The sequence below is a fragment of the Leptosomus discolor genome, chromosome Z, assembly GCF_034619465.1.
Source record: "Leptosomus discolor isolate bLepDis1 chromosome Z, bLepDis1.hap2, whole genome shotgun sequence".
Classification (NCBI taxonomy): domain Eukaryota; kingdom Metazoa; phylum Chordata; class Aves; order Leptosomiformes; family Leptosomidae; genus Leptosomus; species Leptosomus discolor.
In genome coordinates, this window is record NC_141419.1 from 66,150,527 (window position 1) to 66,178,034 (window position 27,508).

A 27,508-nucleotide genomic window follows, 5' to 3' on the forward strand; every position below is an offset into this window, starting at 1 on the left:
CAGCATTATGATTAATCCTCAGGAGAACAAGCACTTAATTGAAAAAATCTACTCTTGTGATGAATTCTGGAAGTATCCTGAAAGCTTCTTCCATTTCTTCTCCTCTTTCCTCGTAACAGTTTTGGCTACACTCTAAAAAGAGCACTTAACTACAGCAAGGGAAGGTGTATCACAACAGTCATTTGAAAAGAAAACAGAAAACACAAAAAAGGCTTATCTTGCCCCATGTATTTTACAGGTTCTTGATGAAAGTGTTTATATTTTTAAAAACACTTTTTGGTCAGTACTTTGGGAGATTCCATCAGTTTGAAACTGGAGGCAGTGCAACTTCAAAGTGGTGTGAATCAAAGCCTAAGAAATACCTTAGGACTAACGAAATTGTCAATATCTTGAGAATGTAAAATATTTCAGTCAGGGAGCAAGAGGAAGTCTAAGAAGAATGCATACAGAATTTAAATGCATACACAACTGCTGACAGGCCAGAAGTATCAGATTTCTAGAATAGCAAGACTTGCACGACTTCTTCACATTTACTGCATGGATGCATCGAGTACAGTAACTATATAATTTAAGGTAAGAATAAAAATCAGAATTCTCTTCATCATAACAACTGAAATACAGTTAAAAAAGTGCTAAAACTTTGATGAGTGAGAATCAGCAATAGTGTTGACTTAACCATTATGTAGCCATAGAACTTGGAAAAAACATACTGGGACATACCTAACTGGAAAAGCATTGTGCTCCACCACGCTCCTAAAGCAGGTAACACTTGCAAGAAAAACTGTAATTACCTGTTGCAAATCTCAGTTCCCAGTATCTGAATGATGTAGCTGTTTCAACAGAATTCTGTAGTGAAAATGGCTTTGGACACAGAATAGGAAGTTCTAGCTTGACAAGGTTGCATTAGTATTTGTGTGAATTAAGAATAACACAGAAAATCATGAAAAGCAGCTAATGAGTGATAACATGAATAAGAACTTCCTGTCACATGCATTTAAATAACTATTCTTGCCATCTTCTGCTTAGAAAAGAGCATAAATACCCATCTTGTATCAGGCTTATCACACCATTCATACGAATTTTCAGTAAAAAATTTGGGATCCACTTACGTTTTTCCTTACTGCTGTTACTGTTATGTAAAAAATCTCCATCAGAACGCATTGTAGGGAAATCATCTTCATCATCTTCTACCACTGAATTTGAGAGAGAGAGTGTGTTATGGGAGTGAGAAAGCTTTTCCAATTCTCTAGTGTGCAAGAAAGAAGAGCATCTTCATGCCTAAGCAGTATTTAAGATTTTTTTTCCTATAACAACAGTCACAAATACCTCCCACAGTTTTTTTTTCTGGCCCAAGACCACTATCATTACTGTCAGAAATCATAAGGGCACTAACATTTGCTCAGTGTTTAACACTCAATTCTATGGTAAGAACAACATTATTTTGGTGCTGTAACTGGATAAGCAGGGAGCCACAATTCAGTAACTATCTACCACACTAGAAAGTTCGCAAAGAAGTGGAATTGTGCTTATCTACCATCTTCTTACTACTAAACGTTTCACGTTGCCAGAACAAACCCAGGAATTAATATAAATGCCTCAGGAAAGCGCATGGATATGACAAGCTGTGTTCTAAGAGCAATTCAGAGACATGTAGACATCCACACCTGAGTCTACTGGGCCTCAAGTGTGCTCTCAGTGCTCTACTCCAGCCAATACATTTCAGGAGCATTCATAATGGCAGTACCTTTGCCTTTTTTAAAGAATTCTTTAAAATGTTTTAAATGTTTCTATCAAAAGTGATATCCTACTGGTTTTTCAAAATAAAAGGCAAGAAACACAGTGATAAACTAAAGTGATTTCATCTTATGAGGGCAAACAATTATTGTTCTATGAAATCAAATGCTTAAAAGAGCATTTCTTTTGTACAGCTACAGGTTAGCATATTGTTAAGCAGATTTTTATGGGAATCCAACTTCCGAAGTGAAAATAGTTAACACTGTTTCTGCAGAAATATCTATGATTGATCCCTACAACAAGGAGTAAATTTAAGATACGTATTTTATTTATATAGCATCAAATGCTACAGACTAACTATTCCAAGGACTGTTACCGTGTAAAAAGGTAAATTCCATGGAGATAAGAGTTTTCAGTTACAGTTTTACCTTTATCCCTCTGGAGTTCATCTTTGGAAACTGCATCTGCACAGGCATCAAAGTATTTCTGTAATGTATCAACTTGTCTGCACAAGATGTCTCTAAAGGTTTCCATTTCTGCAAGCTTCTCGCGTAAGCTATGGCCCTTCTGAAAAAGGGAAAAAAGCCTGAAATGCTTCTACATACTCAGCAATAGCTCAATGCATAAATTAAAAAAAAAAATGGATTTGTGCAGCTGTGAAGAACAAATTCAAGTATGTTATGGACATTTTAGATATCAACAGCTGTGAAATATGGTTAAAGTTAGAAGAATGAAAGAAACTGTATACAAGTGTTCCCTACTCATTTTGTCTACTGCTTTCCATTTTTCCTCTTGACCACATCTGCTACTTTAGAGCATTCAACAAAAGCTTATTAAAAATACTATTTTGCATGCCACCAACTTTATGCCTATTTGAAAACAGTTGGCTCTAGTTTAAGATCTTCATTCCAATCTTCTCTCCCCTTTCTTGTGTTGCTCCTCTTTTGCTCTCCTAGAAGTACAGCTCACCCAAGTTAATATGTTAAATATTTATATGCATGAGACAAGGAAAGCCATTATTTTTCAATCAGTATTACTCAAATTTATTAATTAAATCACAGAATCAGCATTCCTTTTCATTTAGAGGCCCTGATATTCTGAGGAGTAAACTTGGAAAGGTTAGCAAATGCTCCCACATCTTCTTGCCATTGGATGATGACGCCATGGTTTAAAAGGGACAACTGCACAGACACACGAGAGTTTCCTGTATGATCTGTTCATCATCATGCAATGAATTAATAACACAGTAAACCAAATAATCTGTATTTTTTTCTAAAATTGTGTGAATGAGTCTTCACGTAAGTTATTTCTTTCCAGGTGCACATGTTATTTATCCATCAATACTAAGACAATTTTCTTAACTAACCTTGAACGAAGAGGTGGATGTTGCCGAGTACCCACTTGCTCCAGAAACAAGAGACACCATGGAGCCATGGCGTCGTAAACTTGACTCTGATCCATAGCCAGATTCAGTCTAAAAAACAAACCACACACAAAACTAGAGTGCTGAGGTTTTTAATAAATAAGAAATCATGAAAGCAAGATTAATGTAATTTCCTCTGAAACCAGTCCATTTGCTTCTTGTCAGGAAGCAGCAGGGGTTTCACTCAAATTGTGCCTACATATTGAAGATGTTGATGCAGCATCTGTAAAGTTACTATGAATCTATTTTTTGTTACCATAAAGATCTGTAAAAAATTAGTTATCTACAAATTATTATGTGCCTCCAAAAGAACAAGGCAACTATATAAGGGTTCAAAAAAGGGACAATGTTCTATTATTTTGGTTTATGTAATCACTACCAAGCAATTTTCACACAGCATTCAAAAACTTACAGTGCTGCACAATTCCTCATGGGATTAACGTGGTTCAGTCTGAAGACAAACCAGGCTCAGTCAATCCTTCCAATCATTTAAATAGTACCATTTTATTTTTAAAAGCAACAACAGAGATCATAGAAAACAGGACTACTACTGCTATAATTTTTTTTTTTTTTGCTTGTTCCAGGCTTCTTTAGCAAAACTCTTTATACAAGAACAAAAGTCTACATAAAACATGGGGAGATACTAGAAGCAAGAGGGAGAAGAAACAATATTAACTAATTAAATAATGAAAAAAACCCCAAACATCTCCTGACTAAAACAACATTAAAAAGACCCACAAATACCAAGTTTGACAAAGTTCCTCACCAATCAAACAGAAGCAGGTACTGAGGAACTAGAAGAAAAATATTTCCCTAAACATTAATGTAAATGGCCTGTGCATGGCAAAGGAGAATAAAACCCCTGAAAGTCAATGTAATAAATAAACAGATGGTTCAGAGTAACGTTTGAAATACTGTTAATAGAGGGGGTTTAATCAAGTAGACAGCGACAACACTATGAAGGACTTTTGACACAAGTAAGAAATTCTGCAGTAGCATAGAAATTCAAATGGAGCAGGGAGAAGGGGAGACAAAAGAAATGATACAGAACAAACAAGAAGCAACAACGACATTTTAGCTGTTGTACTTTCTTTGGAAAAATTGGAAACTGCATAGGCTTTGAGAAGGCAGGAGTGTGCTGCTAAGATGCAAATGAATTTAAAGAGTATCAAAAGCAAGGAGAAAGCATGAAAAGTTTTTTCAAGTGTTGCTTAAAACAGGAGGGTTTGGACAATACTGCAATGTGCAGAACAAAGTACCTATGTTTGGGTTACAAAGGAGCAGTGGAGGAGAAACAAAGTTTTAGAGAAATGAAGGTATGACTGAAAAGAAAAATGTGATTGCTAAGAGTTGTCAACATAATTCCAAATGAACATGAATGAATGAGATTATCCAGCAAAACCAAGCAAGGAGGAGACAGGAGTCAATTTCTATGTGGCCCATTTAAAGAAGGAGGTGGAAGACAAAAAAGCATTGAGGAAATAAAAAAGAAACAGGATGAGGATCAAAAGCAGAACTGGGGTAGAAAAATTAGCATGACTAAGAAATGCAAGTAAGAAAAAGGTACTCCAAAATAAGTGAAGGCAGCTAAGGGATCATCAAAAGGCACTTGTTAATTCAAAAGATTTAATAGGGTACATCTTAAGTTCTTTACTTCATTTAGCAAAAAATTAGAAATACCACAACTTATCTGAACCAGCAGAAATAGACATTTACGTTTAATGACAGCTTAGAGTGAAATGATAGAACACAAGACAGTTTCTTTAGTCATGCTACAAGGATATATCAATAATTTAGTAATTTCTGCATTTAAAGCTATTTTACAGCGAGCAAGAGTCCTAGAAAAATAGCTACGTAAGTTAGCAACCAAAGTGCTAAACGCTCAATTTTTAAAGAATTAGTCCTACTATTTGTTTCAAAGCTTGGCTTTAAAATTTCTCTTGGAATAGGCTTTTTGTTAAAAACATTCACACTGCATACGTGGGGCTTTTTTAGATTATCAGTTCAAGTGTTAATCAGTATACCTGGCTTTGGTAATTTTATTCGGGATATCTGACACATTTTGAATTGCAATGCAATTCAGTGCAAAGGTTATACCTTAATTCACTGGGTTGCAATTTTTAGTATAACACAAATCAAATAATGAAGCTTTGATTAGTTTGTTTTGTTTTGTTTTTTTAAATATTCAAATAAGGGCTTTTGACTCTTCGTATGAACTTTAAGTCCTCCAAAGGCTTGACAAGTAAAAATGAATGTAGGTAAGGGGATAAAAGGACAAGTAAGAGTTTTGGATATACAATTATTTTGTTTCAGAAGTGTTTAATGAGCATAAACCTCAAAAGACCATTTTGTAAGAGTCACACAACACTTTGAAGCACAAAACATTTAAGATTTCCTCTAGACGCAAATCTAAAGCAACTTCACTGCTTATTTAATCATATGCTGCAAATATTAAGATGACTGAATGTGCTTTTACTACAGTCAGTTTGACAGTAGGGACTCATTGGGTTTTCTCTGTGAATTGTACACACTAGAAAGAATGTAAAATTTCATTTCAATAGAATAGGACTTCATGAACAGATCCATTTTCCAATGTAGCCAAAATATCCATTGCATTGAGGTCAGAGCATTTTAATTAAGGACAGCAAATGTCTTCTGATTGCTTTCTCAAGTGAGAAAGACACACATATGCAAACCCTGCATTTAAGCTTAGGAAGTGAACTTTCTGAATTTCTCTACTTGAAGATTTAATCAAAGTCACATCTTATAGTACTACTCTAAAACTTACACAAACAGACGTACCTTAGAAGTAGAAAATCTGGTGACTTATATTCTACATTTGAATTAAATCCTTTTCTTCCAATATTACCCATACAGTCAATGCTCAGTTAATTTAGTTCACAAAATAAATGTTGAGAGTGAAAAAAAAAACCAACTTCTTTCTGTATCAATACATAAGCTTGATTTTTTAAAGGTACCTTTTCAGCAGTATATTTATTGACTGTCATTTATGTTTCTGACTAATAGTTCTGCTAAACAGTTGATCCATGCTTCAGAACTGCATACAAGAGACAGCACGTACAGCTATCAGCTGTATACAGCTATCAGCTTGCAAACCCTACCAATAGAAAGGTGCTACATAAAAAGCATTTAGACAGTTTTAACTATTTGCAACCAAGGAGCAAATTCATCAGACCGAACAGCAAACAACATGAATCCAAAGCACGTGCATTTACAGATCATGTTCACAAAACTGCCTCAGATAATTATGTTTTAATTGGGGAAAAGGGGGAAAAATGAAAATTGAAACAAAAGTAAGTATTCCTTTATAACTGTTGCAGAGACAAGCCATCCAGCTCACAGCAGACACATGCAAGCAGCTTAAGACAAACAATGAAAGCATGCATCGTGCAAAGCCCCACCATTCTACTACCGCAACATCTAAACGAGAGCAGGTCACTGCCGCATTTATGTCTTGCAAAGCAGATCATCATTAACTATTCACTGCAGAAATACTCAATTACTTTGAGAAGATGAATGTTGACACAAGCTGCTTCTGTTTACACAATTTTTAATTTTCCAAAATAAAATTTGGAAAAGCAGGTAGAGTCCATATGATAGATGCTTGAAAGTCTCTGCTTGAAAACAATATAACTTGCAGAAGTTGTATCAATTCATACCATCAAGCACTAATGCTAGATTACCATGCTTACTGTATAGATGCAGTCCTTTGAAATTCCATGCATACATCATAGCTTCAAAGCTACACTTATCCTGGCACTTGTTAGTACATTGAAACACCTTCAGCTTTCTAAGGTGGTGCACAAAATCCATTAATCCTTTCATTATGATAGATCAGAGGAAAGAGCCACATGATCCAAAGCTTCATGTGATTCTTTACTGGAGCAGGTGTTGGTATCAGCAACAAGGCAGTACGTCAGAAAAGCTGCTTTCAGTAAAATAGCCAAGTATTTGCAGAATCATATTGCAGACCTCCATTATGGCTCACACTGATCCGCTAGTTAAGGATTTCCTGAACTGGGTCAATAATACTCTCGAGTAAAGCACAGACTCACGGGAAAGCTCCCCCACATTAAAAAAAAAAAATATATATAAAGAGAGTTATTCTTCCATGTCTCAATTTAGTGCCTGTCAAGCATTTCAATGAATAATTGTCCACTAAGACAGGTATTTTCATCTAGCATTATAAATCATTTATTATTTTACGTAACACAACCAGCAGGCAGCTCCTCCCTCTAAAGCATACGGCTCACCCTAGGAGACGACAAAACAGACATTAGCACACAGTGACTCTAATCACGTTCTCTGCAGTGTTTGTGAAAAATGCTACTAAAACATCCAAGAGATCAAGCCACAATATCTTATGGAAAAACAAGAATTAAGAAAAAATTAAGAACGCAAAACGAAAGAGCTGGAAGTTATTATGAAAGACTTGCTGAAGACAAAGCACACAAGCTCTGTACAACATCTACGTCCCAAGGGTGATTTTTAGACTTGCTGCAAATGCTTCAACACATACTTGAAAAAAAGAAGGGGTCCTGCTACGATAAGACAAGGAAGGGTTACCTAGGGATGACTGCAGACAGTAAGAGCACCACAGACACTACAGGCAGGGTAGTCCAGGATGCATTTCTGAGGATTGAAGTTAAAGATACAATTAACATGTGTCTGTAGGTCTGATTTTTCAATTGTTCCATAGCCACTGACAATGGCAATTTAAGGTTTCAAAAAGCAGGGAGGCAGAGGTGGGAATTTCAAAATCCAGGTCACAACAGCTGGATGATGATTCTCCTGCCTACAGCCCTCCCAAGCACACTGCAGAAGACTAAGGAAGCAAAAAAGCTTCTAACATGACCTTTCTTTGCAGCTGCAAATCCAGGTAAAGAAATGTACACATATTTTTCCTCCAACAGTGATAAATTCTGCAATTCTATAGTAAATAAGCATATTATGTGCACAAGAGGAAATAGGAATTCTGAGTTGAAAAGCAGGTGTAAGAAGACAACTGAAAACAATAGAAACTATAGCAATACAGCCCTAAGATTATTGTAACTGCTATACTCATTTGTCCAATCTAAATTACAATTATCTTTTGGGTCTTTACTTCTCAAGCTCCACATACTTTTGGTAAGTCACCATGTGTCACCTGCAGACAATAAGCCTCTAACTGCTGCGCGAGCTGGAGTAGCACATAGGCTGATAAGCCCTATCACAACGTACTGCTTTCTAAAAAAAAAAAAGGGAAAGGGCTGAGAAGCAGCATCAATACAAATCATTGCAGAGAGAAGAGAACGCAGGTTGACAAAGAGGCAACTAAAGGCAAATGACTGGCCTTTGATAATCTTTATCCACATAGTTCACTCTCATGTTTAATTTCATGGTTATGTACTGGTTTTCCATTAATTCTGTTGACTGTTAATATACACAGGAAAACTATTCGCCGAACACTATTCCACATCTTTAAATGCTAAGATACCACAAAAACTGAATAGGGAGAGGCAGGCACTCCAAAAGCAGAATGAAGAACAGCCAGGACACAGCAGAAGGATACCCAAGAGCCCACAGAGAAGGTAAGCAACAGAACACCTTTACTATCGTGCTTCTCAGGCTTGGGAACCACTATGCCAAACTGTGATTTTAGAGAATAAAACTTCCCTGAGCAAAAGTACCAAAACCCAAGCTGACAATAACTGCAGCCCTCTGTATACTGACTTAGTAATAAAACTAAAGCAGCTTGTACTGCTGGGCCATGAGGCTATAGCAAGACTGTGAGAGGGCTACATTTGTCTCTCCTATGAATCTGGGCTGTCAGGAGAGAGACAAGTAAGATCTGCAGAGCTACACAAGAACTAGAAATCTCCATTCTGCTATTAGACACTGTCAGGAAAAGCACTGACGTTCTGGCCTCAATTTCCAATACACTGAAATCTGCTTTAACACTCTGAAAGCTAGAGGGAATAGTCAGATTTTTAAAGAATTAGTTTGTTCAAATACACACTGCTTGATCTTGGTTTAAGGACAGTCCTTGCACAACTGTGCCTTTAAAAACAAGAACAATTCTAATCCTGACTGAAAGCACTTGCCATATAATTCTTTTTAACAGTTACACAAAATTACATAATAGCAAAAGTGCATTTAATAGTTATAGTAAATATTATTACACCATCACTATGTATAAAATTGGAAAGGGAGAGTTGCCAGGAGCGATGCACAAGTGCCAGTGGGCAGACGAGCAGCACGCAGCAGGGAAACCCACTTCAGAGCCCCAGAACTCGCTGCAGACAGCTCTTCCACAAAGCCCCACTTGGTGGAGGGGAAGCCCATGCGTGCTGGGACAGAGCATGCAGGAACCACCCAGCTCCTATCCAGTGTCTAAACAGGGCTAAACTACACGTGGTGTTTACAGTTGAGACATCGAGGTTTATCTTACTTATCCTTCAAAGTGGCAGGGAAGGAATGATTGCCTCTTAGTCCACTCAGGTTGTCTGGAGGATTTTTTAACTTATTTAAGGCAGTGAAGTATTATATCGATGTCACCTCTGTGTAGAAGAGGAAAACTATATCCACAATCAGTGTTATGCTGAAGAATTTTGGGCTGAAGACCATAATCAGATTTCAAAGGAGAGACCATTGTCAAAGAGCAAATGTGGTTTTTTCCACCTTTGCAGAAAGTTACTTGTTGCAAGTCCGAGCCAGTTTCGGGTTTCGGAAGCCTATGCTTTGCTTATTCAGAAGAAACATTTTTATATCAAGAGACCCTAGAATTCAAAGTACAGGTGCAGGCAAGGTTCTTATTTGCACAGCAAGAAAAAGACTACAAAAAGCTTCACAGCAACACAGAACAAATCCCTCAGCAGGCTTATCAATAAGCAGAAGAACTATCAAAGCAAATGCTTCTGCAAAACCCACAAAGATCATCAAGTCTCTCGTTCACCTAGTACAGTTAACAGTTATATTGTCACTGCTACATACAGGAACACATTTTTTTCTCTCCACCCAATCCTCAGACATTCAACTAGCCATGAGAATAGAAACCTCCATTAAACGCTTGGTGTACCCCTGAGTATGCAATATGTAGCAAGCACTGGAGGATGAAGGAAGTTGGAACTGTCAAAGCTGGAAAAGTCCATACTATGCTTGACAGAGGATTTAAGAAAAATTCATCTTGCACCCAAAGGAAAACCATGGAGAACATCCAGTTTAAACTGCAATCTTACAACAGTAATTCAGGAAAAGGAAGGGGAAAAGAGTTTACTTTCACCACAGTGCTTGTTTTGTATCTCACACCTTATCAAACTAACACATTTTTTCTATACTTTCAAAATCTACTCACTATTCTAGTTATTTCCTTCTTGCTGTAGCCCTTGTTTTTTACCAGGTCTCAACATCCACTTCCCTCAAAACCAAGGGAGGCTCACTGCACCCATTACACAGTTGAATAAAAAAGTTTGTATGAAATATGGGACTCCCCAGGCAATGCATCTCTTTGTCACATTCCTGATATAGCTTCAGATTCCTGAGGTTGTACAGGGTTGAAGTTTCATAAAAACAGTCCTATGTGTGTCAAAATTACATTTGTTTAGAAATGAAGCCCAGCCTGGTTTAAAAACTCTATGCACACAGAATCCTGCCATTGGTAGAAGCTTTATGCCTGTTTCAAACCATACATCAATTTGTCAACATAAAGATTCCATGTCTCAAGCTCAAACTAACTAGGCAATAATTCTGTCCAAGGGTGATTTTTTTTTTTTACAAAAGATCAACACACTTGATAGAAAGTATCGATAGGAAGTATAAATTACAAAGTTCTGAAAGGATAACAATATAAACATAAAAAGAACAGTTCTGCATGACAAGCAGAAAAGATCTTATGTGGTAAGAAACATTTGCAAGATCAGGTGCAAGTCAAACACCTGATATACAATCATACAAACATTTTTAAAAAGTTAAATGAAAACATGATTTGGATTACAATTCTGTAATTCTCATGTTAGTTTGTGGGTCAAGAACAAGTCTAACTTGATAAAAGCAAAATGCTGAAGTGATAAATTACCTTAACACTTCAACTGTTTAGACATAAGACCTAGTCCCAAATACAGAAAGGCAAATATATGCATATAGTGCAGTTGCCACCTCAAAAAAATTTAGAAGCAAATTTAGATTATGCTAAGAGCTCTGAATTTCAAGTAAAAGGCACATCTGGATATCCAAAAGCATAAAAATTCAGCTAATTTCCAAAAGCTTACTGAATCACCTACCTGAACCATGACAGCATGCCCTCCCATCACAAGACACCAAAACACATTGCGTTCTAACAGGCCAGGACTGGGCAAATTAAGTTTCACACACCCCATATTACTTCTGCGTTAAGTTTATTCATGTACAAGCATTTGAAAAGATACCCGTTGATGGGTTTAACTTCCTCAAGTCAATATTCTGTGTGACCACTAGAGAGAACCAGCACAAAGGAAATAGACACGTCTAAAGGTTACTGTTGGTCAAAGCCCAACAGTAACCCTTACCCCGTTTCTGTTTCAGTCCCTGGGCATATAAACCTCCTGCCCTTGGCAGACAATTACAACCAGAACAGTTTTACCTTTAGCCTTTGTAATTACATTTGAGACACATTGCTAAGTGAGGATAAAGTTTTCTGCACAGTATGCAAGAAGTAACAATGACATCTATTGCTGAAAGAACAGTGAATTCGATTTTTTAATAGAGATTCATGAAATTATTCTGAAGTTACACATCTCAGCTAGTTCGAAACAGTGAACCAACTAACCACGTGTTAATTTCCAATTAAGATTGTCCAAAGTAATTAGCACCAAATTAAACACTGACAAATGTATAGGCACAGATTTCTTACAAGTTCATCTAACATGAAGTAGCTTGGCTCAATATATTTAGCTTTAAAGTAGAACACTTCATATACGACATAAGAAAACTGGGCACCTCTGTCTCAAGTACTACATTCAAGTACAAGACTCTTCTTTCACATTCAACTGCTCTGCCATTAGTCTGCAGCTGTCAAACAGACAGCTCATCATGAAAAGGAGTTTTGTATACCAACCAGATGATCAGGCACAGGATTTCTTCATGTACAGAGTATACATTAAATAGGTTCTCACAAAACTAGTTTTCCCTGTATGCACCTGCACTTTGAGAAGCACCAGAAGAAACAAAGTTCCAATTAACCCCTTCCAAACCCATAAAAAGTCATGCAGTAATGATACAGACTACTTATTTAAAATAAAGTATCTTACCCTATTCAGGAGCTTGTAAACTGTTTTATGCAACGCAACTCTCAGAAAGGCAATCTTTGGTAATTACAATGTTATCTGATATTACACACAACATCAGTAAACCTATCAGCAAAAATACTAAATTCAACTTAATCTGCCAATACAAAACACCCCCCACACTATTATTATTCATTCATGAGAAAAGAAACAGATTGCTTTTATTTGCTGAAAGCAAACACCCTCTGTGCAAGACAACAGGAAAAACAACTTCAAGCACAGCACAGGTCTCAACAATGAGCTGACCTACCCTGCCCCTGAAGGAAAACCTGGGAACTGATGGAAAAACATTCTCAAAAAGCTGCTTCTAGTGCACAAGAAGAAAGCAAACCAAAAGATCTAGGCTCTAAAATGCTCAGGACTTTGACAATAAGCGTTATCACCAGTTTTATGGAGGATTAATACTGTTGGCTATCACTAGGTTGTACGTTAACCTGTGTGTCACCTTTGTTCTTACTGCTTTCCAGAGCAGCAAAAAAGTATGAACAAGATAAATTATGCCACTGTAGTATTGGCACCAACACAAAAACCTCTCTGCAATAAGCGTTAGCTAGAGAATAGTGTACTACTGATAAAAACAAGCAGTTTAGCAGCCTATGCTAACTCAGGCTTCTAGTAAGTAAACTGTCTTGTTTCATGACAGCACCACTGTGTTTTGTACAAGCTGTACGAGCATTTTCTGCAAGAACTTGTGCCTTAACTGCACACTGTACTACGAAACAGTGCAGAAACACATTAAATATGTATGTCCTCAGAATAAATTATTTTGTAGACCCATATATTCTCGATATACTGCTAAAGTCCAATCCCATTACTGACTCCCTTACAGCAGTACATCCCTGAAGCATTCATCATGAGAAAGCAACCCATGTGTTAAGAGCTCACATCAGCTCGAACCACTGATCCTATCGCCTGCTGATACCAGTGTGTGTGTATGGGGGAGTGACATAAGACTTAAGGAGAATGGTCATATTCTTAATGTGTTGCAATTCAAAGCAGGTAACAGCAAAAGCTGACTTCACTCCACTGCTAAGTGAGGGAAGGGAGACTCCCACCTGACTGTAGGCAAGGTATTCCCTACACTTTCTGCATGGCAGTGACACTCTGACAGATCTGCATACAGTCGAGTTCAGGTGTGATAAAGTAGCAGCCATAAACATGGCAGAGAACTGAAGCTATAGTATTTACATTCAAAAGCACTCCAGACTCAAAACTGACCCACAGTCCAGGACAGTAAAGGAAAACTGCAGATTTCCTGTGTATCGCAGAACTATAAAGAGATAAGACCTTTCTTGAAGCATTCTATATTGAGACACTACAAATCAATGAGGCTGGCAGAAAACCTTTCCAGCGAGGGGATGCACGAGTTTTGCTTCTAATTGCAGCCTCAGGTCACATATTGCAGACTTCCTTTTCACATGACCAAGCCCAAACACATAATGGAGAATGTTTTTACTCCAAGTGCATTACCTGGATACTCCAAGAAGAGAGGCTATGTATGACTGGTACTGTCAGCTGAACACTCTTGATCTGTTAAAGTCATGCATCTAGCAGGCATGACGGCCTCTTTTCAGGAATTAAAACACAAACCACCCCAGTAAGTCTCTGAATACCAATACACTTGCACAAACCTTAAGTCCTATGTGTTGTTCAATTAGATTATGGGAAGTGTAGTCTAAATAGCTGTTGTTGCTTATCTTCCACTTTCTTTTTATATTTCAAAATGGCAGGTTTACCCAACACATTTCCTCAAACCTACAAATATCACTAAACACATGAAATACATATTTTATTTTCTGCTTAACCTCTTTTAACATATTTGGAGTCAGGTAGAAACAAGAATGTAAATAAGTGGAAGCTGCACTTTCAAACAGTGCAAGAACAAAGCAAAACTTTAAGGAGACAGAGTTTAACTGGATCTTTTAGTTACAAAGCCTGAAAACTAGCAAAGTGAGGCAATAAAACTTCACTTTGTTACAAATGGATCATTTCAAGACAGGAATGAGGAATTCTTTTGCTGTGAAGTAGAAAATATTATGACATGAGCAAGGAAGAACCGAATTGCAATATAAGAAATGCGGGTTTATCATAGAGAAAGAATGACCAGGTTGCAAGATATTCTCTAGTACCACCTCCTGCTCAGAGCATGTGCAGTTAGATACCCAGGCCTCCACCCCATAAGGATGCATTCTTCAGAGAATTTTAGTATCTATTTTCAAAGCCAAAGTGATTGTTATGAAACATAACTGGAACACACAGACAAAGAAAGATTGGGCTGGTCAAAGTGAAACAATCTGCATTGTTTATAATTAATCGAGTGTGTTGGGCTGGAATGGACTGAAAGCTTTAGTCCATCTTTAAACAGTCTTAACTGTAATTACTTATTAATAAAGCTGCAGCTTACAGCTCCTGTTCAAATGCGGGCTCGAGAGTGGCAAAAGGGTGCAAGGACAGACAAAATTATTTTTTTCTGTCTTAAAAGGGAAGTTTCAACAGTTTAGAAGTGACAGCATACAGGTTTGCTGCAGCATACGCTTGTGTAGTCAACTGAAACTGCTGATTCACTGGCTTTCCCCTAAAGTCTTCTTTCAGGAAAGATACAGTTTCCAGCAATAAGTGCACTTTGCAAATTTAGTAACATTAAATGACAAGCAATATCATATGTATTAAGAGTTCCTGCTGATCACAGTGCTAAAATAATGGAAAGTGTAAGACATACCCAAGCTTAGTTTTCCTCCTTGAAAGAGCATACTTTATTCAATTTCAAAGAAAGAAACTTTCGTTATTTCCAGTAAAGGACTAACAACTTTAGCAATCCATCCAATCTTTCCCTGAAAGCATGGCTTCTCTACATCATCTACAAATTTCACTACCAGCATCATAACATACAACAGGGGCAAACAGTTCTTAGAAGCTGAGCAGCCTCAGCTGTATTTCCTTGCTTAAACTAGCAATTTTAAGGTAATACACACATCTCCACAAGTTATTTCTGATTACAGGGTGGGGGGAAAGAAGATGGGACACCTCTCTCTTTATTCCTCCCTCCCCCTAACATTTTCTGATGTCCATGTTCATACCAATCAATCTAGCAGTTAAATATTAAACCTTTCTTCCTGCCTTCCCATTCGAACAGGTATGCTCAAGACACCAGAATTTTGATTCCTCTGCAGTAAGTCCATTTACTTAGATGACAGTAAAGTGATAGCAAATGCCTATTTTCAAGCATTATCTGTTTTCAGAGAGAGAAAAGGATCTTTTTGTTGTCCTACAGTAGAAATTGTAAGAGTTACCTTAAGAGCTTCCAATAACGGCACATGGACATTGAATTGAAAAAGGAAAAGCTGCCCTAGGTCTTGTGTTTTTAAAAGAATTCCTCCAGCTCTTTAGAGTCATCTTAGGTCCTGCAGTTATTCTCTTTTTAAGGAGGGGCACAGGGCAGGGGGGTGTGGGGGGTGTGTGCGTGACTCTCTCAAAAGAGCCAAACATTTACCTCTGTTGAATGTTACTGAATATGTTTAACTGCTACTTGTGCACCCCACCCATGTGCTGGGCAGCATCTACTCCCTACAGCTAGGGTGTAACTTTGGTCTGTTAATATCAACTCAATGAGTTTCACTGTAAAGAAAGTTCACTGAAGAAAAAACACCCCTTAAAGTCTTTTTAGACAGAAAAAAGACCACGTGGTAGATGGAGGCATACAGAGTAGCCAAGATTTTCCTACTGCACTGTTAATGCACAGTACTGTTTGAGCTGATGAGTAATAATTTTGAGCAAACAGCATGCAGATCTATTTTGCAAGTGTCAACTTTTAACTGTTTAACCACTCACTACTTCCACATTGCAACTCTACTTTCTGTTCTTCATACCAAGAGCTTATCCTGATTTGAAGGGGCATTTACCACCGAAATCAAGCTCGACACAGGTCTCTCTCAATGAACAATATTGTTTTCAGGGAGACCATGGAAAAACATGCTGCTACTCTGTTATCAGGAGCTTGACTCCTAGAACTACCATGTGTCATTCTGCTGGTTACGAACATTGACATTACCCTCATTTCTATTAAAATGAAAGTATATACTATTAAAATTATCTACCACAGTTTTTTTCACAAAATAAACTACTGACTTTACTACTGGAATTCCACTTGTTTATAGAAATAAGACCAGTTATTTACTGCACAGCCAGCTGCATGTTGAGTCTGCCTAGCTTAGTTTCGGTCACCTCAAGACTCAGCATTAGACTTGGCATCAAGTTTACTTTAGCCATGTACATCACCCTTCATTAAATAGCATTACAAAAATATTGACTGGCATACTCCTAACAGCTTAGCAGTAGTCTCATAAGCCTTTCATATTATTTGATACCAAGTTAGCACTTTTCACAGTGTTTTCTTTCACATGGTATTGCAACCACAAGGCAATGCTCTGCTGATTTGCATTTCGGTCTGTAATTTTCAGGCATTCCTTAGATTGTTCAGAACACCCTGGTTCACCAATCTGGCTATACTGTAATCAAAAAGTTACTTTAATCTTTATTTGAATCTTGAGTCGATTAATATATTTAGGTAGCTAAGTGAAAGGAGTAAACCACCTCAACCATTAAGTTCACTACCTTTTGAGGGTAGGGGTTTGAGAAAATTAGAGTTCAAGACCTCCACTAAGATTATGAAGATTACCTGTTAATGCTCTGTCTAGATGGCAGAGAAAACTTTAATTAGGAACATATGGCAGACAGTGACCACAGCTTTGAGAGATACAAAGATTTAAGATTATCTTAAGTGCACACATGTATACAGCTTTACACTCAGATAAGCAGCACGCAACAGAGTAACAAGCAACTCTGCTATCAACCAAGATACCACTACACAATCTAGCCTTTCTTCACCCAGTCTCCATAATTTAGAAAGTACTAGAAGAAGCACAATCACTTAAGAAACTGAACCCAGCCCCAGCAGCACAAAAAATTACTTCTGGAAAGAAACCAAAATGCAAGATGGCAAAGCTGGAAAGGCTGAAGTAGACAGAAGAGCAGAAAAAACTTAACACTTGTGTACACTGGAGAAAAATGAAGTTCAAGTTTTACTTGGTTATAGGAAATATACTGCACAAGTACAGGACAAGTAACAATTTGCAGACAGTTCTAGAGATGAATCAGATGTAGTGGTTCTCAAGCTGAATAAATAAAAAAAATCATGGTATTGCAAAACAAGGTAGTCTACAAGACCCACAAAATTATCCTAGTTCTACACAACATCTGTAAACTACTCAGTAGGAATATCGAGGCCAGTTTTGGTGCTGTACCTCAAAGAAAGATGAGGACTGAGTTTGGAGGAGAGCCATACAAGGTATCAGAGAGTTGTAAAAGATGTCCACATGAACAATTGAGGAATGTGGAGCTGTTCTGTCCCACAGAAAGACAAGAAATCTTAAGTGTTGCAAAGATTAAGGGAATAATCTCCTCTTCAGACTGACTGTAAGACTACTCTATAAAGGAAATCTCATGTTCCATGAGGATGGCAAGAAGAAATCCCTTTAACAGCACAAACAGGCTAAAATGATCACACAACCCCTCATTGTTTCAACACTTACCAGTCCAACTTACAATGAAACTTGGTATCTAATAAGGATGACTTCAGTTTGTATTAGGGAAAGAATTAGGATGAACTTTATGACTCCTCCTTCAGGAGGGCTCTTCGGTTTATTTCTCCTCTGATACTATGCTAGTCAGACATCACTGAAGAGGAAAAACGGAAAGTCAGTATTCACAGTTAAAGGACAAATGAACTTGAAAAGTTAGACAAGGTGCTCAGACTTCAGACAGCTACATCCTTCTCCTGTGTACTTCCCAGTTTAGTCTGAGATTTAGGACAAAATCCAAAATAAATACACTTATTACTGCAGAGTTCAGAAGACTATGCTTGGACCTATTTTCTTGTTCAGTTATCAGGTAGTATTTTTGCAAACACTTCAAATTCAGCTTTGAAGGGGGATGTCAAGTGTGAATACACAAGAACTTAAATTACATATTTCATGTCAACATACAACAGTGATGGAACAGCAACAAGAGCAGATCTAAGTTTCTGCATAAGCTTGAGCAACAGTTCACGGTTTTCTAGTTTCAAACCAGCACACAGTGGTTTTGCAATACCTTTAAGCACATGTCTCTACCACTCAGCAGCGACTTGCCTACACATTTAAATCTGTTAAACAGATAACAACCTTTTACAGTTTAACACAGATATCCAACCATCCTCCAGCCTCCTCCTGGGCAAGTTGCACTGCTGCTGCAAGTCAGTGCCTCACAACGCCACAGTGACAGTGGGCCACTAGCTTCTGGAGTGATTATCACAGAAACTAATAAAGTACTGTACACATTCCAAAGTGTCAGCATTGAACAGAAAAATTTAGACTTTGTTGATGTGCCGCAGAGCATTAGACAACAGAACAAGGCAACCCAAATCAATTTGATTGGGAACAATAGCTGACACTACTTAAGAAACTTGTTCTAACACTTAGGCCACTGATATCAACAGAGGAAAACTGAGGCCTCCTCATCACTCTCCCACAATCCTCACTGTGAACTTGAGAAATAAAAACAAAGTTAAGCAATATTTACCTACTCCCATACCTCCTGCGCTGTCCTTCATCTGCACTGGTGCTTCCACTTAAGCCAGTCTTATTTGTGAACGGGTATAGAGAGGAAGCAGAGACAGAACTGGTGTTAAGATGAAAGGCCAAAAAAAATTAACACATTAGGGAGTCACGTTCTTTTTTCCTTTTCAGACCTCAGAACCACTGCTGAGGAAGCAAATAATTTAAAAATCATACTTTACTGAAACACCTGAACTCCAGGAGAGAAAGTGGATAGAGAAATGGTAACAGACAGTGTTTCAGTTGCTCCCTCTTGTATGACATACCCGAAACTACGCTATTGGGAAGTTTTAATTTTAAAATAATCAACAAAATTGTATTTATAATTAGCACTCACTCACCACATTAGAACAGATATAATTTCCTAGAAATTACTTGACAGTACCTAGTTGTAAGCAATACAGTAAACTGGTAGCAAAAAATTTAGATTTATAAAGGTTGTAGTATCAATGTAGACTTCTGAACACTGTTAGGCACAGTGTTTCATCATGTACTTAAACATGGCCTACATAAACATTCAAACTACTTACTTCAGAGGCTCCACAAAAATCAGCCAAAGTAAAATTCACCTTAACATACAAAACTATTTACTGATGGCAAAAATTAATACTTCTCATTTAATTTCTATTTAAAAAGTTGGTTACATCAGTATGCTGAATCAAAATGCTTCTACAGCATCCCTACTCTGCATATACTTTCCTATTAGTTCTGAATTATCTTACTAATGTTAGTTTCAGCCCAAACACACACAGATTTGGAGTTACTCATTTGCACGCCTTTATTGGCATTGTCAGTAAATTACTTCAATCTTAGGGCAGGATTAGAAATGTAGAAAAGGAGAAAGTGACCCTTTCTTCACAGAATGTTGTAGCTCTCCTCACAATTGCTGAAAGCCTGTGGACAACTTAAATATGTAGTACCCTTCTGCACTCTCCCTTCCTGTTGATAACCCGAGCTCTATTTTCCACAAAATAAAACTCTGATATTGATTTCTGACCAGATTAACTCGTCAGAAATTTTTTTTTCCTCTGGCATTCACTGCTAATAAAATGGTAGTAAGAGAAGGTTACCTTCATCAGCCTTTTCCAATCTTTTCTAACACAGCTAAGTATAAATAATCTCATACATCAATATTTACACACAGTATTCAAATAAACGCTTGACTTTAAATACTGTTAATGTGAAATTTCTTAAGGCAGCTATTAGGTTGAAGGAATGGGTAGATGCACTTGGGTCTCAGTCTGAAGGTGAAGTCAATCACAAAACAAAACACAGGGAATTGAGATACTCTGGGTGCTTAACATCAAGTTGGAAGTGAAATTTAAGGTTTCCTCTGAGTTTGAAAAAAGTCACTCCTGCATAACCTCTTACAGTTGAGTTCATAAGAGAAACAACACAAAGACAGAAGGCCAAGTTTAATTTTAAGAAATACTTTAATATTGTACTTCAATATTTCACCTGATGTCCTTCAATCCTGTTTACCAAGAAGCTGATTTGTATTACCAACAAATTTAAGCAATCTGACATTAATTCAACCTTTTCGAACTGGAACAACTACAACAGTTTGAGGGGGCTCCTTTATGAGTACTCTGTGGGTTATTTTGTTATTTTTAACATGCTTCTCAAGTGCACAACACTATGATGCTCTGTTTTAAGCCATTGGGAGTTTTGCTTTTGTATGCTGTTATATTCATGTTAGAATAGCAAAAGCCCACCTCTATCCCTTATCCTCTCCTTAAACACCTACTGGCTGCCTTTTCTGCTTTAACATCACAATTGCTGTTAGTAGTAATATTTTTCAATGTCTACCAGCAGGTTCAGTCACTCCTTTAGAACAGTACATTGACAAGAGAAAACACAACATGCAGATGACCTTAAGGGTAAAATTAATGACTCTTAATACTTTGTGCATAAGGTAACTTAACTTTTTTTAGGTTATGTGGAAAAAAAGAATGACATTTTCTGTGGTTAAAAAGCATTGCATGAAAATTTTAAGCTGAAAATGGTTTGGGTTTGTTGGTTTTTTTCCTCTCAACAACACTGCAAAAAGTGCCCTTATTAACTACAAACAAAATTATGCTGTTCAAAGTTTGCTCTGCAGTTTTCTAAATTAATCTATGAATCAGGATCCATATTCAGAAAACATTCGCAAAACTAAATGTCCCGATTCTAGTTTACTTGTTTAGAAATGACCAGTGTTTAATAAAGGAAGTGAATCAACTGGTTTAATACTTATGCCCAAATTTGACTTTACTAGCTGCCAAATCCATCTTTTTGGTTTTTTCACCACTTTAACTAGATTTGCGTTTAAACAATGCAAAAAACGGGGATGTGAAGCACAAACAAGTTGTAGGATATTACGAATTACACAAAATTAGAACTACTTACAAACTAAACTATCTTGACCCCCGAGGCTGTCACACACCTTCCCTGCAAGCTATCTGGGGAAAAAATTGCTAGAAAAGAGACATTTTATAAATATTACTCTTCCTGATGTTTCTGTATAACCCTATTCTAACTAGCTGACTCCTCCCAGTGTCTAATCAACAGTAAAAACAATGCAGTAGTCACTCCTTCAAGGTAGCCACTTGATGCCTTTCACAGTCCAACTTTGAAATTCATGCCTCCTGCTCTAGCTATAAACAGCTTGTACATTATCACTTCAAAATGAAAAATGGAATCTACCTACTCCTTACATGACAAACTTGTTGGATATCTAGATAACACCCTCTGGAGAACAACCTTTTCCAGTTTGACTGACCAAAGACAGGTATTGTAAGAAGTTCAGCAAGACTTGAAACAGTATTTCAGTTTCATAAACACTTGATAAAATCCAAGACTTAAAACACTGTCAATTTATTTTTGCTGAAGAGTCACAAAGTCAATAATGAACACATGCAGAATCTGTGTGGAAAAAATTAAAACTAAGATGGAACAAAATGGGACAAACCTAAGCTGATGCAGAGTTTCTCATGAAACATTAATTTCTAAACAAATTCTCAGCAAGTTTTCAACTTGGGTGTTAGATTAACAATACAAGAAATCATTATCTGGATCTCAGGAATTCAAGTTAATTCGCTCAAAACAAATTTAATTATCCAGATGGTTCCACAGCAAACAGCAATTCAGTCCCCTCATCTATACTTTTGGGAAGTAATGCAAGTTTGTAAGTTAACATATCTACTCTGCCAGAGTAGATGGTAAAGAACTAAAACTTTGGCTAAGTTTAATATGTGAAAATAACTACTTTTTCACTGAAATGGAAAGTGTATCTTGTTTATTCATACTATATAGCACACATTCACTTTATTTGTTAGAATATTATGCTGTAGGAGTCCATGTTCTCTACAGGTAAACTCAGACATTTTCCTCACAGCATAAGACTAAATATTTAAGCCAGTTTCTCTAATCTTAGGTTAGATATTCCATACTCCCTTTTTGAACCACAGTGGAGACCTGGAGTTGGTCCTTCAACTTACTGTTTAAGAAGAGAACAACTTTTCAAAAGCATCAATACCTTGGTGCTCGTGCATAACAGTTTTTAACCTGAAGATACGTGGAAACCTAGTGTGGTCTCGAGTTCTTCAGCAATATACATTGCCACTAGATCCAGCTGCCATTAGATCCATCTAAGAAAAGGTCATCAGTCATCCTAGACCTCACTACCTCTTAGGGTAGGAGAACAGAGAAACTTCCTAATGATACACACCCTTACAACCAGATATTTTACAGATAAATATCCGTTCAGTACATTTAATGAAACATTTAAGTAGAAGAAAGGACTTCTGGTTACACATGAACTATCTCCTCATTTACCTCACTAATGGTCTTTACTGCTGTTTTCACTTTTTCCTCCTCCAGTTCATAGAGATTACTAGGCATTTCAGAAGAGGTACTTTAAACATTTAATCTAGTAAGCACTTAGGAACCTCAATACATGAAAAGGCTAATACAACAATAAGAAAAAAACCAGCAAATTCTAACAGGTTTTATGCTTGACCATTAGATGTTTTACATTTCTGACTAGCAGCTACTCATTGGTGTTGCTAAGCACAGAGTTTTTCTAAGCCTGCCCATACTAAAATTTAATATAAAATTAATTTTAAATCAGTGTTTTCTCTGGAGCACAATGAAACACAGTCACAAAGTTTCAGTCCATCTTTCATACTCTAAAGAAACAACCTTGTGACATACTACGGTAAGTCTCACAGACATACTTTTGTTAGCAAACAGCTTAAGCAGCCTACCAGAACTACCCACTCACTCAGTAAGCAACAAAGAGCTTCAAAAACAAACAAAAAAGTACTTTTTATAGCAGTAGACTAAAGTTAATCAAAATGACTGCTTAGTAAAGGAAATAATTTCCTCTCTGAATTTTATTCGAATTACTGTGTGTCAGTTCAAGAACCTAGTTCTCAAACAAAACCAATTTTTATCTGGTAACAACAGCTTGTCAAGGAACTTTTGCTTGAGTTTTGACAACCTGACCAGTGAAGTTCCTTCAGAAAATTTCAGAGTAAGCAGACAAAAATCTGAACTTCTTGGTGAAATGTGGTATTTTTTCTCATAAAAGCCCATCTTCTTCTACTGTCAATCAAGTGTAGAGACATAAAACTTCCATAAAAGCTGAAGAAAATTAAAGGAGGGTGAAAAGACACTTAAAACTAAGGATCACTGAAGTGTTGTTCGTACAAATTCAAATGAAAAATAGGAGACTAACTTCCAGGCTAAGAAAATCTGTTTTTCAGATCCTATCGATGTTATTAGGAAGCAGTATGTTTTTCCAGTATATTTTTCCTACAAAGTTGCATATAAATTATAGGATATAGAACTAACCATTCAATATGGAAAATAGAGAAACAAGACATTTGGAGACATGTTCTTTCAAAATCTAGATTGAAAACTGGATTTGGACATTCCTGTTTTATGTTTATTTACATCAAACACCTATTTATGTGCATACAGCACTTTTCCAAGGTCTCCGGTCTGAGTTTCCGATGTATTTTAGTAGGAACAGCTAGTAAGAACAGATGCACCTCAGCACCTACAACATCATCACATGAAGTTGCTACTGTATTATGAAGACAACAGAATACTGCACTGGAAAAAAATGCTAGTAACTCATGATTTTCTGAGATTCAATTCCATAATTTTAACCCGAGTCCAAGCTATTGTTACAAGACTGCATCACCTTTTGCTGTTCTCCTTGCCTTGTCTTGATCATGGTGTTTAGTTGCATACTACAAAAACAATGCTTTTAAATAAAGTATTGCTTTAATATATTACATGGTTTGACAGTTTATTTAGAAGTGAGGTGCCATAATGTTTCCTCTCCATTTAAGAATAAAAACAACTGCTCTGTCTTGAATACTGTAAACCCTACAGAGTAACAAGGAGTATGCAAGAAACCGAAAAACATCAAATAGCCATGAAAATGCAAACTGCACATACTGAAAAAGCCATCATATTCTAAACCGTCAAGTCCAGTTACTACACTAGGACAGCAAGATACAAACTGAACTATTTCTTGTCAGTTTAGCATATACAGAAATAATTTTATTTCCACTTCCTACTTGTAGATATGCTTTTCTTCAGTTTCTTCAGCCAGAACACATGGCTGACTTCCTTTAGCAATAAGCAGAAACATAACATTAACAAAAAAATTTAAAAAGTACTCATTACCCCTATCCCAATACTAACCCTAAGTAAATACTGAAAAAATTGGGTAGTGGAATTATCCCAGAAAGCTCTCATTCTACTCCTTTAAATGTGAAGACAGGTATCTGGTACAAGTTACTACTTTTTTTTTTTTTTTGCTTATTAAAGAACCACCAAATTCTTGCAAAGCATGGAAGTTTAAACTGTCTAAACCAAAATCAATATTAAAGAAGATTTTTTTTTTTTTTTTTTTTAAGTGGAAAACTGCATAATTCATCAGGCTTTTTCACAGAGGGAGGTCACTTTTGGAATGTTAGATTCATGCTCGTCAACAATCAGTAACAATCTGAAAACAAGGTTGAGTAAAATAATTTAAGTTTACCAGTAATACCAGACAGGAAAAGAAAAGCTAACAGATGCCTCAAGATAGGGGCTTGGCAGTAACACAAGAGCAGAAAATTCAGTGTGGATTTTTTTTTTCTTTAAACAATTCCAAACTTACAAATACAATGGCAAACTCTAAACTATGACACTTCATACTTTCATATTATAAATAGGTGGCTCCATAAAACTGCCACCTCAGAACTCAGCAACAGTTAAGGACAGTGTTAGAAGAGGGAAAAGAACACATGAAAAAATTTCCCTTTGAGGTTGTGCAGAGCAGATTTTAAGCCAGGATTTGCATTTTTTTCCTCATTCGTTCCTGCATGGTAGCATTGCAATGACCCAGCCTGCATTTCTGCTTATCTGGACTTCAGGATAAGTTCTGCATTTCACCAGCTAAATCATTCATCAAATCTAGTCTGAATTTTAGACCAGGATTATCAACTTCCATGTCCCAACAACCCCGTACCTGAAGACCCTCATGCCTGTAAAAGTTTTTAGATGTCATCTCTACGGATGTGTAATCCAGCAACTTGCTCAGTGTATCCTCTTGAGACATTTCTCTCAGGTATTGCAACAGTAACAAGACGCAGTATTTTCATCTCAAGAATACTCCATGGCTAAATTTGTATTTTTTCACTACACTACAGAAAAGAATCCTGGTTTTGCAACTTGAGGTTACATGTTTTAACGCTACCTTTGTTGAAATGTGAAAGCAAAATGCCAAGCTATAAATGGATTAATACTGTACTTGAGATGACTTTTTTTTAAGAGAACCATTATCGAAACGCAGCACTTTACATTTAAGAGCATGTACTGCTTACTTTAAGGATTTAAGGATTGCCCAACAGAAGGTGACACTTCCTATTAGCAATACCTCAAGAAGCTCAAGGTAAAAATACATACCTACATAAACACCAATTTTAATTTGTACTCCTGTAACACCTGTATAACCCAGATGCAGAAGTTGTATTGTGCTAGGTATTGTAGTTAGGCACTGCCCTGAGGGGTTGAGTTTATCTTGTACCCGAAAACATAATGGACGTTTTGTGTGGTATGTACTTTTAAAATACCTGACCTTCAAGACCTTTAGGTAAAATGAAAATAACTGAGTGCACTGGAAGACATAAGGAATAGATCAGGAAAGCTGAACCAGAATGCTGACAAAGAGTAGGGCCTTAATAGACAAGGAGACAAAAGTCAGTAATCAGATACAGTAAAAGCAGCCAAATGATTAAAGAGAGGAGACCAAAACCAGATGATAACCTAGGAGAACTGACTCTAAGACTAACAAGTTTAACATCTAGGACAGATAAGAATCAATTCAATAATCAGTGAGAGAGGATGGACAAAACCATTAAAAAGTCACTCAAATGTAATGCAAGCTTTTTCTTTCTCAAGCTGGAGAGCTCAAGAAAGGTTCACAGTTGTTCGCTCCCAGTTCTCTTATCTATGAAGAACAAGCAAATCAATTCATTTGTAACATACGTAACACACAGCTTCAATCTTGCAGCTGTCATAAATACCTTGAGTACTTTAATGACTGTACAGGGAAGCTTACAACTCTCTGCAAGCACCACCAGATCTAATGAGGGAGTGAGAAAGGAAATTAGAAAAAAAACATACCTTGTGTTGTTCTATTGCATCTACCCACTGTTGTCTGTGGTCTGGGTCCTCAGCTCGGAGGTACCATACACTATCGTTTACGCTAATATCAAATCTGCATTCATCAAAGTCATGGGGCTGTGACAGAAAAGAGTGTAAGAGTAGATAAAATTAGCAACATGATCAACAATACTTCACAGTCTTGTGACACTCTAATACACTGTAATTAGAAAACCTGGTCTATACCGTCTTGAATTCATCCTAGATTCTAAATTCTGTTTTATGTAGCTGTCTCAATGAACATATATTCTCATAACGACTATGTCAGTCTTCTGAAATAGAAAAGCCTGTTTAATACATTCTTATCAAACAAAATTGTCACAAAAAAGGTCCACACAAACATTGACTAAAACTTCATACTTCATACATTGACCATACTTCATCCTTCAGCAAAATAACTACTGGACAGAACCGGGAAAATATACCTTTTTTTTTAATTTCAAAGCAGGAAAAAAAAAAAAGGTTATTGCTATCAGTATTGATTTTAGATGGAAGGAATACATATCTCATAGCAAAAAGCATCAGCATAAAAACATAAAAGCAAACTATAGCAAAACGAGAAGGAAGATAGGGAACTAAAGGGAGCTGTGGCACCCTCTGCCTCAACTATTTTCACTGTGTAGGACAGAACTGTCAGACAATTGGGACCAACATGCAATCATTTCCAGTATCAC

The 27,508-nt window shown here is 36.9% G+C and overlaps 1 protein-coding gene across 1 annotated transcript in view; it reads right to left on the minus strand.

The window, feature by feature from the left end:
• The window catches only part of CERT1 (ceramide transporter 1), an 80,867-nt gene that overhangs the window by 24,787 nt on the left and 28,572 nt on the right, over window positions 1-27,508 (minus strand). Inside the window, exons 3-6 of the mRNA XM_086480479.1 lie at window positions 26,796-26,912; window positions 3,101-3,208; window positions 2,163-2,301; window positions 1,110-1,193 (exon numbers count right to left, since the gene is read on the minus strand). Of these exons, the coding sequence (XP_086336605.1) occupies window positions 1,110-1,193; window positions 2,163-2,301; window positions 3,101-3,208; window positions 26,796-26,912 (448 nt within the window). The remainder of the gene's footprint in view (window positions 1-1,109; window positions 1,194-2,162; window positions 2,302-3,100; window positions 3,209-26,795; window positions 26,913-27,508) is intronic.